This window comes from Protomyctophum bolini (genome assembly GCF_963924005.1).
Source record: "Protomyctophum bolini genome assembly, chromosome: 23".
NCBI lineage: Eukaryota > Metazoa > Chordata > Actinopteri > Myctophiformes > Myctophidae > Protomyctophum > Protomyctophum bolini.
In genome coordinates, this window is record NC_137884.1 from 10755437 (window position 1) to 10771457 (window position 16021).

The 16021-nt window shown below is 42.7% G+C and overlaps 1 protein-coding gene across 4 annotated transcripts in view; it reads left to right on the forward strand.

The window, feature by feature from the left end:
* Positions 1-2732: 2732 nt before the first annotated feature.
* The window catches only part of abcc9 (ATP-binding cassette, sub-family C (CFTR/MRP), member 9), a 78882-nt gene continuing 65593 nt past the window's right edge, over positions 2733-16021 (forward strand). For all 4 annotated transcript variants that reach the window (XR_013963624.1, XR_013963625.1, XM_080757948.1 and 1 more), the window contains exons 1-5: positions 2733-2866; positions 5453-5624; positions 12800-12941; positions 13249-13370; positions 15078-15244. Coding sequence is in view for 2 of the 4 variants with exons in the window: in XM_080757948.1 (XP_080614074.1) it covers positions 5480-5624; positions 12800-12941; positions 13249-13370; positions 15078-15244 (576 nt within the window). In the remaining 2 variants the exon portion in view is untranslated. The remainder of the gene's footprint in view (positions 2867-5452; positions 5625-12799; positions 12942-13248; positions 13371-15077; positions 15245-16021) is intronic.

Sequence of the window (16021 nt, forward strand, 5' to 3'; positions counted from 1 at the left end):
ATAATCCTCCAATTAAGCCACGCCATGGCAATTCTGTCCACCTTCTGACTTCCTTTGGTCCTGCAATGCCAATGCCATTACATTACATGGTGTGACTGAAATGAGATGAGAGATGATTTGAAGTAGCCTGTAAATGGTTGGTTTTCGTTTTTATTTGCATAGCCTACATTTATTTCATTCCTGTGCACTATTTCTTTGAATATAGGCCTAATTATTCTCCAAAAGTGTTTCCTCCTACTGTAGCTATTTTCAATCACCTGGTCGCAGATAGAAAAGAATGCCAGTGACCGAGTCGAGAACTCTGGAGGTCCCTTGTCGACGTTCTATACCCTGGAAAGGGTGTCAGGCATGCCGCATAAGTAAGTAAGTATATAAGTAACCCTCTTGCCCCAACTGTTAGAGAGCTGGCAGCCTGGCATGAATTATTGGTTAATGTAGTCCGTAATTTTCAATTGAGAAGTATTTTAGTCCCGTCAGTGGACGTTTCTGTGGCAGTGAGCACTGAGCAGGCGCGTTCGGAATCACGCTCAACGTAAACAGGAAGTAAACGAGAAGAGGTAAATGGCGTTCGGCCACTTACGGGACTAAACTATTTATTTATTCAAAACTACGGACTAATTCATTAAACAAGAATTCCTGCCAACTCTCTAACATTTGGGGCAAGAGGGTAAGCACCTTATATTTTGCATTAAGGAGTTGCTAATTCTGTAATGGTGTCTCGATCTGCAGTGTAGCCGTGTAGGCTAGCTAGAGCACTTAAAACTTAGAGAAATAGAGTTCATTGCTGTTGACATTGCAATGTTTCATGATTAATACAGCCAAGTTCTCTCACACAATTTGAACTTGGGGATAATGTGTAGGCCTAGCCAGGCCACACTATTCACATTTTTAAACCGCCTAAAAGGGGCAAGGGGGCATGTTGAATTAGGCCCTCTTTCCCTAAAAGCCTAAATTGTAATATAATGGGTTGTATAGGCTATTAATTGCGGTAACGCTATCCGACACTCACGAACCAAAAGACCTAGACCTCAATTACTGTCATGAAGTGAGCATCATATCACGTGTCGTGAACCATGGCTAGACCTCAATTAACCCTGGCCTAGAGTGCAAAAAACAATGATGCCCAGTATTGTTTTTTATGTTGATTGTCAAGTTGTCAACCATCCATTGATAGCATGGCCAACTTATTCAAAGATGTAGGTCGGACGGACGAGTCAGTTCATTCTACCTAGTTACCGTTCAAAAATAATTACAACTCAAAGCATTCATTTCATTCTGATTTATTTTTCGTGCAGGGACGCCAGAACGATGCGCGACTCGATCGAGACGAGCATGGCTGGCCGCGATGCTTGACTGCATGATGTGTGTGCGTGTGTGCAAGTGCGTGCTCGCTCCTCGGGGTCTGAATGAATGGATGGATGTGGATCTAGCCTACTACAAAGAGAAACAGGTCGATGACGGTCGGGAGGAGGACACGCGGGGCAGCGGATGGATGAGGGAATATATAGCCTTCAATTGGACGCCTTGACCAAAAGGAACGGCTCGCAAACGTCCGTCAAAAAGCGGGTAAGTGCTGAGCGGAAGAAAGGTTTCATATAGCCTATATTAGGATAGGAATATGATACTCCTCATTCCATCACATTCACAGTCCGAAGAGCCACAGCGTCCACTGAGTCACTGACTGAAGACGCTGTCACATTTGTTCCGCAGCTTCAATGTTTACCCCTGTCCCTTAATTTCTTTCTTTCCCCCCATTGTTTACTGAACGCCCATAATAGGCTAGATCTTTGACAATAATATTGACCTTGCATATCTCATACAGTTGCATTTCAATAAACCCCTGCTGCTTGGCTGGATTGGTTGACATTATACCCGGTGGCATGGCATTGTATCGGTTCACTGCGCCCACATATGAATGAATCAAAATCACGGCCCGTCGCACGGTCCCATACATATCCATGGACTTTTATATTCTCCGATTTCTCCCTATATGATGATGGCATGTGGCCTCTATAGCCTCCTAGGCTCTGCCTCCATGATATTTTATAATTGGCCTGATTGTACAGTATAGCCTATAGGCTATGCCAATCTAGTTCCTAAAGCCAACCTTCACTGATATAACCTAAACCTATTCCACTTGCCTCCTGCTACAATGGTTTATTTAAAATTCTCTAGTAGCCTAGCACAAATTTCCATATATGCCTATTTTATTAGACAGACATAATGTGAATGTTGTTTTGAGTCCGGCAGAGTCCTGTTCTGACAGTATCAAAAGCATCTACAACTGATATTTTATTCACAAGTTTCTGCAGTGTTTGTCAACCTATTCTATCACTGTCTGCAAAACATATAGGCATAGCTTAATAGTTTTGGTTTTCAAAATGTTGATCTCCATAATAAATAGATTACTGTGTAAATGTGTACAAATGGGTCCATTTGGTTACATTGTGTACACAGTTGAAAATGACACTGCTGGATGTTCCACTTCCAGTGTAGCCTAATCTCATTCAGACTATATGTATACCTGTATCCCCCACACACAATTCTACATAAGACTGACAGACCACATGGCTGGACAGGGTGTCTGTGTGAAACTGTTACTCTGTCACTCTCACACTGCTAGACTCGTTCATGTTTTGGAAATCCGATATGAGGGGAGAGAGAGAGAGAGAGAGAGAGAGAGAGAGAGGCTAGTATGTGGCTGATGCACTGTTAGGGCTAAAAATAATCTGTTTTTTTTCCTCTCTCCAATATTCTCTCTCTCTTTCTTTCTCTCTCGCTTTCTCTCTCTAATTTACCCTTTCCTCAAAACCCAGGCACCCGGAATGAACCTATAGGTCAATAAGGACTGCTGTTTGTGTCAGAGGTAAGCTGTTTTTTTGTGTCACTATAATTAGCCTAGGTTGTGTTCCTATAATGAACATTGACAGACGGTAGTAAGGACTTGGTTTGAGGAACAGGGCTGTGTGTACGAGTAGTAAGTGGACAGTTGGAGAGTGCTGCTATAAGTTGAGTGTCGCTTGGCTGTGTGTTGCTTACACTGCTTTACTACGTTACTGTAACCCTTGTCGGACCATTAACTATTCAAACATATTATTTGTGTTTGAATCAAATTAGTTGTCCAGTCAATTGTGCTTTGATTTATAAATTAAACACTGTATGACAATTAGCCCTCCACTCCACCGGAAAGATATGACCTTACAAAAAATATGTAAATGTGGTATCACTATATGAGAATAATCATTTGATTGATAGATTAATTGGTTGATTGATTGATTGATTGATTAAATAAGTGCCATACATCACACAGTCCCAGTCGGCAAAGGATTTCATTCACAATACATTGTATTTATTTTTAACACGAATAGTACTAGTGTAACAAATTACTAACAATGCCTATGTGACAATGTTGTGTATGTAACATGTTGCACACTCAAAGTGTACAAATGGAACCAAATGGACAATTAGGGGCCATTAAAGTGGCCCCTAATTGTTAAATGAACAAGTTAAATGAACACAGAGGATGCTATTATTGTGTATTTACAGTGTGGGCTTAAGGAGTATGGTTATGCTACTGTATCTGAGTGCATTATGCTTAAAACCCATTTTGGGCGGGAACCCCTTTTGGTGTTAGCATTATGTTATGCATTAGCTATTGAAAAATAGCAGATCTACAAACTCATAGCTCGCCACCGAGTGGCGAGCTTGTAGGTCTGCTATTTTTGAAAAATCAAAGAACCACTGACGTAGAATTTTTTTCCAGAAAACTGTCAGGATGTAGAAGACATTTTTAGAATCTGATCTCGGGTCAAAATGGGTTATGTGATCAAAAAGCAGAGCTGAGCTAGCTCAGCTTACTGGGGTTATTTGCAAGCGATTTGCAAGACACTTGAATGAAAATCACGGTAAATGAACTGGACACTGTAAAATCAGTTGCATTTATAGTACTGAGGATTATTCTATGTGCCGTCATGTAGCGGAGTATGTTTTAAACTATGGTTTGTGTTTGCATGCTCTTAGCATCTTAATAATAAGCCTGGATCTCACGGCAAGAGTATAGAATAATATTATGCTTATTAGACCATGGTGAAAGTTCTGGTGGTTGTGTCTTGTCTTGTTGTGCCTCAGGGATTATAAGCATTGATTGCTAACTCCTTTATATTTACACAGCATTCTTAACGGTACTGTACACAATACTGTACTGTATTCAGTAATGTTCAGTAATATATTACTGTCTCATTCAAATCAACAACAAAAAATGAATGCTGGTGAAAACTGTTCAGGTAAACGACTAGGCTAAACGCAAACCTAACGATTCAGCTGGTTTATTCAGTGTTGACTAACCATGTTTTAAAGGGATGTTAGGTCACGTCAGTGTGAAAATGCCATGTGTTCTTTATGTGCAAGTGCTTTAGCTAGCTAAGCTTCCTGGGTTGTCAACAATGCCTTGGAGAGGTTAACAACAGGAGGGCTTTGGAGTCAAGGTCAGGCATGTGCGTAGGCCACGCACGCTCGCTCGCACGCACGCAGGCACCGACGCACACACACACACACACACACACACACACACACACACACACACACACACACGGCCATTAAAGTGCAAGCATGTAGGTGTCTTGTCTAAATAGTTCCAAGGCAATAAACAGACAAAATATTGTATATTTGTTTATACCTTTTGAAGTTCACACATGCCAACAAATGCTCGTAAAATAAATACAGTACCTCTAATGCTTTGTTTTATTGTTTGGCACTTTAGCCTGACTGGTCAACTGTAGGGATGGGTCGATATGAAAATGTCATGTCACGATAATAATAATTGTGATTAACGATAGTACACGATAATTGTGATAATCAAAATATGCATAAAACTTATAATGGCACTGGCCTCGGGTCTAAAAGGGTTAACAAATGTTAAAGGTCCAATGACACGCCCCGAAAATATCAGTATGATACTGTACATCACGTGGTCGGTCTCTGTCAAAACAGTCTGAAAACTCACACGACGGCCGGGGCGCACTGAGCACTAGCTACTAGGCTTAGTAGGCTAGCAGGTAAGGCTAGTCATTTGGATGGCAGATTTGCGTGCGTACTGGCTAAATTTGGCTTTTCTTTTTTTCATGATGGCTATCATGAGCTAACGCTAGTGTTTGAAATTTTGCATCATGATTTCTAGACGGGGAGAAAACTTATGTGCTTCAGAATAAAAGCTCACTACATCTCTCTGGCAGCCAAGCGATATCGCTGGTGGCCAGACTGGTCACACGGTGGAAGCCAAAGAATTAAACATCTGTTCACTTTGAAACATTGCCAGTGCTTAACGTTTATTTGTATTAATTCAGGGGTAAAACATTTTCATACAAATTCGATCATTATCGTACATCTGGCAACACTGTTCACAGTGGACATGTGGCTGGCAACCAATGATGACCTCTGTTCATGTTATACCCAGGCTTATGTGGACCAATCGGGTGGAGGCATGGGCTTGTCATTCTGTGGCAACGACAGGAACGATTCGTACAGCGTGGACCTGGGCGTGTTGAATAACGGCTGCTTCGTGGATGCTCTCAACCTGGTCCCCCATGTCTTCCTGCTCTTCATCACCTTCCCCATCCTCTTCATCGGTAGGACACACACACACACACACACACACACACACACACACACACACAAATGGAACACAATGGACCTGCAATTAGGGACCATTTGGTCTCCCTACTCTCCCCTTGAGACATTGGATAATATCTTTGAGTGGTGCAACCACTCCAAGGAACAGCAATGTCCGTGTTCTGTTCACCTATGTGTTATTCACCTATGTGACTATGTGTTGTTCACCTATGTGACGTTAATGAGCACCAGTATATGACTGAGTACCAGTAGGGGCGCTGTTGTGCCAGAAACAGAGAGAGGGATAGTGCTGCACTGTTGCCTGCTAATGAGAGAGAGAGAGAGAGAGAGGTGGGGGCAGGTGTGATTTTTTAAATATACCTTGGGGGCCTTAAATTGATATAGTGTAGAGTGACAGGAAACGGGGAATGGGAATCAAACCCGTGACGCGCTGTCAGGTGTCAACAGAGCCTACGTGGTACGTGCCATAACCACTTGGCTATCGCCTGCACCGCCATTGAGATGCTTAGACCCTGCGTAGACGAGATGTCGATTCGCACGGGATTCCTATTATCATTTGACCCCGGTGTTTGCTGAAATAATGGTAGGTAATTTAGCCTGTATTATTACAGACCAAATTACAGACATGGTCGATTCGGGAAAGAAATACAGATGTCCTCCGTGTAGTGCTGTAGGCCTACTTTTACTCCACTACATCTCAGAGATGTAGTGGAGTCAAACTTTTACTCCACTACAATTACTTGAAAACTTTAATTACTAGTTACTTTGTAGATTTTGATTATTATTACCAAACCAACATTTACCACTTCAGTCCTATTTAAACTTTGGCTAGTACTTTTACTTGTGGTACTTTAAGTATATTTTGATGCCAATACTTTTATACTTTCTAACAGACTTTTTACTTACCTGTAAGACACCCTGAGGGCGAGAAGCGTGCACGCATCCGCCTGGGTAACAGCAGTCTGCTGGGCGAGCACTGGCGCTTTGGCATGGGGGGTCAGATCAACATATGGAATTAATTCTGTACTGGCCATATATGGAGCGTGTCTTGAGTGTACAGGGTTTGATGAGGTCAGATCAACATAACATAACAGAACAGGAACAGAACAGGAAGGAAGGACAGGTAGGGTGGGATCAACATATGGAATACAGGTCAGATCCATAATGGAGATCTAAGGGTTTGAGGTCAAATGTAGAGTTGCTGGCCGGCTCCATATGCAGATCTAGGTGATGAACCAGTCTTCTCTGTGTATATAGTTATCGAGGGTTAGATGAGGTCAGTGTCTTGATCCTTGGTCCTTATATACTGTATGGAGATATATGGAGCCATTTATAGTGGCGTGACGTGTCATGAGGCGTGATGTCACGAGGCGTGACCATATATGGAGGTGTGATGTCACGAGGCATTACCATATATGGAGGTGTGATGTCAGGATGTGTGACCATATATGGAGGCGTGACGCGACACACGGAAATGCAGGTTTTCATAGTAAATGCGACCTACGGTCACAATAACAGACAATTTCTGCATCGCAGTATTGATACTTTTACTTAAGTAAACAATTTGAATACCTTATTCCACCACGGGACCCCGGTGTGTCTGGTAGGATACCCACTGGTTGACAAGTACAGTAGTACTGGCTGACGATCAGCGCAATATCTCCCCTGGCCAAGTAGGCAGAGTTCATGTCGCTGGGTAGGACATTATGGTTTGCAGCCTCTGAAAAGAGTGTGTGTGTGTGTGTGTGTGTGTGTGTGTGTGTGCCTCTGTCCACATATGTTACTGGTGTCTGTGTACATAAGCTTCTCACTGGGTCATTAATACATCAGACATGACTGCATCAGATGTGTGAAACGGTAATCTCTGAGGATTATCCACATGACGCCCTCGGACGTTTGGCGAGAACAGCAGATCTGCACGCTCACAGCGAGCAAGATTTGGTGTAGAGGGAAATTCTAACCCTGGGGGACATCGGTCAACTAACCCTGGGGGACATCGGTCAACTAACCCTGGGGGACATCGGGCAACTAACCCTGGGGGACATCGGTCAACTAACCCTGGGGGACATCGGGCAACTAACCCTGGGGGACATCGGTCAACTAACCCTGGGGGACATCGGGCAACTAACCCTGGGGGACATCGGTCAACTAACCCTGGGGGACATCGGGCAACTAACCCTGGGGGACATCGGTCAACTAACCCTGGGGGACATCGGTCAACTAACCCTGGGGGACATCGGTCAACTAAGTATGGTTTCATTGGTTCATTGGAAGAGAACCAATCCAAAACTTGTTCATTTAGACTGGGAAAGCCTATACGTGTATACAGTATACAGTATACAGTATACTGTATGTCGTTAGTGTGGGAAACCTCCAATCGAGGCCTGGGCTGCGACTGAGCGGTCGAGGCACATAGGCTGGTAATCCAGCCTGATGTGTCAAGTGCTCCCTGTCACGTATTGATGTGGTCAGCACCCAAATGCAGAAAATGTTTTATACGTTTTTTTTACGTAATACGTTTTCATGTGGACAGAGATATTTTGGCCTCAAGACGCAGATTTTTTTCTTCATAGATGCTATTTCTGTTTCGGTTAAATAGCCTACTTGATAGATTGTTTACAGACAAACTACCATCATAGGCTACTCTGCTTCAGAACCACCAGAGACGTAGCAGCTGGCTGCTGACCAATGCAGAGCTCCACCAAGAGTGCACACTGTCCTGCAACTCCTGATTATTGAATTTATACAAACAATAACAAGAGGCTCGCACACTGACAAAATCACGCTGCGGCTCTTTGCAAAAAAATCACACTTGAGGCACTGTGGCTGCAACATGACGTCACTGCTTAAAGCAAACATTAAAAGTCGATAGACTTGGCTGCCACGCGCCACATGACGTCACAAGTAAGTGGTGCTGTTTTTTTTTCTTTCATGGACGTCACAACATGATTTCTGAAAGGCAGATATCGGAGGCCAGCATCCCATAGCATAGCCTATATAGCCTATTATTTATTAGGCTACAAAAGTATGTTTTTATGGAACTCTATATAAAAAAGTGTGAGATAAAAGTAACCCCGCTCCACCCCCCACCCCATGATGACATGATGGGAACTATGCACAAAAACGAATTTCACCCACTTTTTTACCTTATAAACCTGCAAGGTGACAATAAATTAAAGCTGACATCAGCTGCTGGGGTGCTGGGTTAAAAGATGATCATAAAAGCAATAGAAACGGCCTGTGTATGAAATCTACTGGAGCGAAGCTGAGGAGCGTACAAGTGGAGCACCTTCCATTGACATGGTCATAAATGACGCGATGGATATGGTCACAGTTAGAGACCTAAGTGATTTTGTTTATTCATTCGATGATAAAAAGAACATACCGGTACTTTGCAAGTGTAGACCTATATGCTATGGAGTCAACATGTCACTCTGGCTATAGTTTATCTAGCCAATAATCTCCGCGTCCTCACACATGCACTTTCTCTTGCATATATACAAGCCCAGTGGTGTGTGTGTGTGTGTGTGTGTGTGTGTGTGTGTCTGCGTGCATTGTGGCATACTGTAGAAACTTCCGGGGCCAAAAAGGAGCGTGCAGGCTCCACCAGATATAGGCGTTCAGCAGTATGATGGAGGTAGGCATGAAGCTAGCTGATCCCCTTCTGGTGAATGTTGAGCAAAATAATATAAGGGATGCTCAGAAAAAAATATAAAATCTCACTGTATATATGTACAGTTTTTGTTTTAATAACCTCTATTATAGTGTCTGAACTATGTCATTAATTGATTCCCTAAAATAAGGAACAAAGTGTATAGGCCTGTCACAATTATTGCATAATCACCTGAGATAATACCAATGATCAATTATTTGAGATAATACCAATCATTTTTGCATAATCGTCAATCGTTTCCATGTTGAAAAATGTCCATACATTTTCAAAAAATATTAGCAGAAATAGCATCTACAACTATAGTTACAACTCATCACTTCCAACTTCAACTATTTTGTACATTTTTGTTAAAGAAAACTTATATTTAAAATGATTAAATGTGCCATTGATTTCTTTGAATATATTTGTCATATCTATCTGCCCTATGCAATTTGTCATTACGAAGCCTAAAAGTCAAACGGATACAAATTGTAACGTTCCAATGTGCAATGCAAAAACGCACAATTAAATCGTTAATCGCAATTATTTGTGTGACAATTAACCGTCAACTTAAAGCTGCTATAAGCAATAATATGTCAACTTTTTAATGACCTTATTATTTTAATTTATTTTGGTATTCAGACAGCCAGCAATGGGTAGAACGCTCCCCAAAAAATCTAGGGGCCGCAATCTGCATTAAAAGATGTTCCTAGAAGGTTTGTCATTGGTCGATTTGCCAAATTATTGCTTATAGCATCTTTAAATGAGTAATCGTGAGTCGTGACAGGCTGACAGCCCTAAGTATCTTTACCTACAGCATCAGTTAAATAAGGGACACATCTATTCGTTTCCAAATAAGGTACGAGTCCATATTTCAAGGGACGGTTGGCAAGAAGAACAGTTGGTTGGTTGAATGTGACTGTGTGACTGTGGTGTCCCTTACTCAGTCTCTGGGGTTTTATGACTAAGATTTACTGTTAATGTGTGGTTTATATAGTGTGTGTGTGTGTGTGTGTGTGTGTGTGCGTGTGTGTGTGCGTGTGCGTAGGAGTATTTGTCTGTGTGTATGTTTGTGTGCACACTACTTACAAATGTTATATTACTGTGCGTGTGTGCGTGCGTCCGTGCATGGTTTCTGGGAAGTTCAGACTCTGAACTCTGACTCAGCTGTTTCCCTGAGGACTCACTAATTAAGGCTTCCTGGTTTGGATTGTTTATTATAGATAGACGGTGTCCCCAGAGTGTCCTCCATTTGGTTTAACGACAGAAACCAAATTAACGTTAAAGTAATATGCCCTCAGTGGTGGACAGTAACAAAGTACATTTACTTGAGTAGCGTACATTCTTTGAGTATCTGTACTTTACTTGAGTAAACCTATTTGTATTTGTAGATACTTTCACTCCACTACATTTCAAAGACAAATTGTATTTCTGACTCCACTACATTTTTAGAAAGGGAAAAGAAATTCTGTACTGGCCATATATGGAGCGTGTGTTGAGGGTACAGGGTTTGATGAGGTCAGATCAACATATGGATTGTCAGAACAGGTCAGCTCCATATTATGGTAAATGGTTCATTCATATATCGCTTTTATCCACGGCACTTTACAGAGATTCACACACACATTCACACACCGATCCCAGAGGACAACATGCACATCGGGAGCAATTAGGGGTTTAGAGTCTTTCTCAAGGACACTTTGACACTAACTCTGGGGGAGCACGCCCGGGTTCAAACTGGTAACCTTGCTGGGAACCTTGCGGTTCCCATCCGGTCACCCCTGAGCCACTGCCGCCCCATATATATGGAGATCTAAGGGTGGCAGTGGGGGCAGTGTCTGGAGTGTACAGGGTTTGATGAGGTCCCAGGTAGGGCCGGGCCTGTTGAGAACTCACATTTTCGCCGGCTGCCGGGTGCGGCTGAACTTCCCCAAATTACTTTGGGGAAATTGGGGCCAGTGTAGAGTTTGAATGGACAGGTACAGTATCAGTCAAAAGGGAAACATCGAAGAGGAAGGACGGGTGAGAAAGGATCAACATGTCAGAACAGGTCAGCTCCATATATGGAGATCTAAGGGTTTGAGGTCTGAGGTCAGATGTAGAGTTGCTGGCCGGCTCCATATATGCAGATCTATAGGTGATTATCCAGTCTTCTCCATGTATGGCTGTCCAGGGTTTTATGAGGTCAGTGTCGTGATCTATGGAATGGAGACGGCCATATATTTTCATAGTAATCTGCGACCTACTGTCGTAATAGGTGTATCCCACTCGATGTGTAGGAAACTGAACTCGCTGACCCTTTCCATCGATGATAGCAGATCTACAAGCTCACAGCTTGCAGATCTGATGACATTTCGGAAATATAGTAGCAACACAAATCTTGTATGGGGGTCCCTGGCAGGAAGTCATCTTATCGTCTACTCGGGCACACACACACACACACACACACACACACATGAACACTGATACCAATGCAGACAGTACAAAGCGTGTGCCAACCATTTTTCTATCTGCAGCCAAGGGAAGCCATGTTCCCACCACCACACCATGTGAACTGATTTGATCCCCACCCTGCGCGCACACGCACGCATGCACGCACAGTACACACACACTGTTCATCTACACAGTATCTGAGGCCAGCTTTACCAACAATCTTGTATATTAGCTTTTTTGTGTGTATCAAACAGGGCTTAAGGCACTGACCAGGCGGGAGGACATCTGCTTGCCTGGTGTCTTATAGTGGGGCTATTTTTCAGGAGGAGGAGATTAAATCCCTTCGCCGAAAATGATCAAATTTGTGATGTCTAGGGAAAAAATGATCTGAATCGAAAAAAGTATAGACCCCTGGACGTCTCTGGTCAACAAAGTATATATGGCTTAAAGGAGTAGTTCATCCAAAATAATTACACACCTCTCCTATCTTGAGGATTTGGAGCCACACTCCTCTGCACTGTTATTGGTTAGCAAAATACAAGGCTCACTCCTACTCCTAGACCAGATTTTCTGGCTCGTTTGCCCAGGTTTGTTTTTTCCGCTTTTAGTTTTCGTCACATTTCTGTGGCAGAAAGATGCTAATGTCTCGAGACTCCGCAAGTGTCAGGGTTGACGTCACGACTACCTAGTTGTTACGTCATCCCCTCCCTAGTTGTTACGTCATCCCCTCCCTTTTATAAGACATCTTGCCAGAACCATTCTGTCGCATTATAAACTTCAGTCAAGTCCGTATAAGAATATAAACCTAAGCCTTAAAACTAAGTTTATCTTTAACTTGTCCATCTTTAAATCCGAGACCTAATCTACTCTGCAAATCTTTAGTCAAGACAACTCTGCTAGGAGTTACATCTGGTCAGCACTTCCGCTCTTGTGACCACGGAACATTCTCAACCCTTACAGGAGACTCATCAAATTAGTGGCTCAGGAATGCGACAAAAACGAAACAAAATGATCTCATTCTCTCTCTCTCTCTCTCTCTCTCTCTCTCTCTCTCTCTCTCTCTCTCTCTCTCTCTCTCTCTCTCAGGTTGGGGCAGTCAGAGCTCTAAGGTACAGATCCATCATAACACATGGCTCCATTTCCCCGGCCACAACCTGCGGTGGATCCTCACCTTCTCGCTGCTGTTCGTCCACGTCTGCGAGATCGCCGAGGGCATCGTCTCCAACAAGTAGGCGACGAGACTTGCAAAATGCAAAATAACACAACGTTAACGGGTTGACACCGTGGGAGCTTTAAGGCGGTCACATCTGCGCGAGCATATATATATAAATGATGGTGCCGCAAACCTGATAATATTTTTACCAGCTTCTTGTTTGTGCTTTGTTCTTACGCTGTGTCAGTGGCAACAAGAAGCAAGGAGAACCGCATTGTACAAAAAGCCCAATACAATTATCATTGTATGGAAGTCTTTCTAGATGGAATATGATTTATCCAAGTTAATATGTCTCTCTCACCGTCTCACTCTCTCTTACCAGAATGATGTTGACGGACCACCTGCACCTCTTCATGCCAGCGTTTATGGGCTTCATAGCAGCCATCACGTCAGTGGTGTACTACCACAACATAGAGACCTCCAACTTCCCCAAACTACTGCTGGGTAGGTGTTTAATCGTCACATCAGCGGTGTACCACCATTACCGCTGTGTCAGGACGCCGGGTGCGTGCGTTGGACCCATATGCAGAACTCTTCTCAAAGTACACGTAGGAAACTCAGGAGGACAGCTTAATTTACTTACTTGACTTTACTTAAACTTAAAACGGAATACAAAACGGCACACCTCACAGGACGAACAAACGGGACCCCGTGCCATGTCATTATGCATGTTCGACAACCTTAGCGGATCTATGGGCAGTCCCCCCCGGTGTTTAATCATCACGTCAGTGGTATACCACCATTAGTGCTGCGTAGGTTGTTACTCAGTGTCTCTGCAGGAAGGCCACGTTTGCACAATCAGTTGTATATTTATCACATCACGGGTTTAAAGATGCAGGGCAGTGGGTGACGTAATTGTTTTCGTGCACGCTCCATCATCAGAGTGAGAGCAAAGGGAAAGGGATAGAAAACGGGTTGAATAGAACAAATACAGATATACAACACAGCTACAGATAGGGTGTGCACATCGCATGTGAATGTGATATATTGTGGAAACAAGTCCCCAGGACTTGTTTTGTTATCCTTTGTGTTTTACTGTTCCCCCATGCTCTTTAAAATGTTTGACAAATACTAAGTATTCAGTATTCAATCAATCAATCAATCAATCAATCGCATCACATGAAGGTGTGGGTGTGTACATGTTATTTTGAAAATGTGCAGGTAAAAAAAGTAGCAGCAGGTAGTGTTCCTTAAAGTCCTGTTTCAAAGACCAGTTTGTGTGGCATGAAAAAACATTACTGTAGGATATTTCACATGGTTATAAACACATTGTTTATGCGGCTGCCTTGTTCAACAGTCTGGTTGTAGCTACGTAGAAACTGCTTAGAAATTGGATTTTCAGCCATTTCATACTGCAATGAACTGTAAGCTTGTAGATCGGCTATTTTTGGTGGAGAGATTTGGTGTATATAAAAAGAAAAGACGACTGCAAGTTCAATTTCAGTTCAGGTCCGTTTGACTAAGTTCTACAGGGTTTAAGTGCAGGACTGTTCATCCGTTTTATGGGAAGGCTGTGTCATTTGGCTGTTGACATGAACAGCCAGACATTAAGGCGACATACTGTTGCAGTGCCTTCTTTACCAGAGGCAGTGTCACATTAACCATGATCTTTCCTGGATACAGAGTCGGATTTGCCAAAATATGGAAGCAGATGTTCTGTCCAGCTGAACTGATTTGATTTGTCACACAACCGGAACCTCCAGTAGTAAAAAGCACCCAAGTGCATGAATCCTAAATGCCTGTGCATGCATTTCACTGCATTTCGCCAAGGCGAAGAAAAGACACTTGATATTAATAGGATATTGTTTTCAAGGTTTGATTTTTAAACAAAAAAAAAGAAAAGAAAAACATAACATACTTGACCCCTTCTGTACTTCTTTGTACAACAAATACCCGATCTACTAGCTCTAGATTGCAGATCTGCTATTATTATATATTTTTTTCCAAGATATTTTTAGGGCCTTTTTCTGCCTTTTTATTTGATGGTGTACAGTAGTCTGACAGGAAACGGGGAGAGAGGTCGTATGGAAGGGATCGAACCCGCGACACGCCGTCAGGCTGGATTGGCAGCGTAAGTGCCCGGAACGTCTACGCCAGCCGATTTATAGATTGACAAATGAAAACGTGTCGCAAAAATGTATACCCTTCCAGCCTTGTTCATCTACTGGGTGTTGGCCTTCATCACGAAGTCCATCAAACTGTGGAAGTTTGCGGAGACGGGAGTGAGGCCCAAACACCTGCGCTTCTGCATCACCTCCCTGCTGGTGCTCCTGTACGGACTGCTGATGGCCGTGGAGCTCAACGTCATCCGCGTCAGGGTGAGACACTCACGGCTTTATACATGCTTTCACTTCCTGGATCAAAGGTCAGGCCAGTTGCACCTAAAGCAGCTGGTTCCCAAGCAGTGGGTCGGGAGCCATTGTTTTTGGTTTCCTAGATTTAGTTTTTTTATTATTTTCCAAAAAAGTAAAAATGTCCATGAATTAAAAATAAAATACAAGGATCTTTTCAGTGATTTCATGAAGAAATCAAAGACAAATCAAATAAATCCCATAAATTAGAAAACAAATGTTGAAGAAGTAGTGAAAATAGCCGAAATACAAGCTCACAACGCAGTGCTTGTAGATCTGCTATTTTCACTAGTTTGGCTCCCGGGGCAAACGTAATACTTTTTTTGGGGTCTTGAGCTAAAACGTTTGGGAACTACTGACCTAAAGCAGCATTTGATTTAGAGTCTAGAAAGTAATACTGGATACATCTCTGTTTGTTAATGTCATTTTGATTGACTCACTATACTTTTCACTATACTTTTGAATTCCATGTTTGTAAACTTAATTGGAGAATGGCTAGACCACCATGCCATCACAGTTAGCATTTGTTCCGGGGATTAGAGCGAACATTTCCGTTGTTACGTAACCAAAATATCTTTGTCCGAACTCCGGAAACTGAATTACTATATTTCCCATCATTCAAGTGTGGTAGCAGATGCATAAATTAAGTGGAAATACACCTCAATTAGCTTCTATCTACTGGTTGTGGCAAAGCACACTATGGTGCTGTTTAATACAAGTTTTTGTATTTACTTGTATATCTTA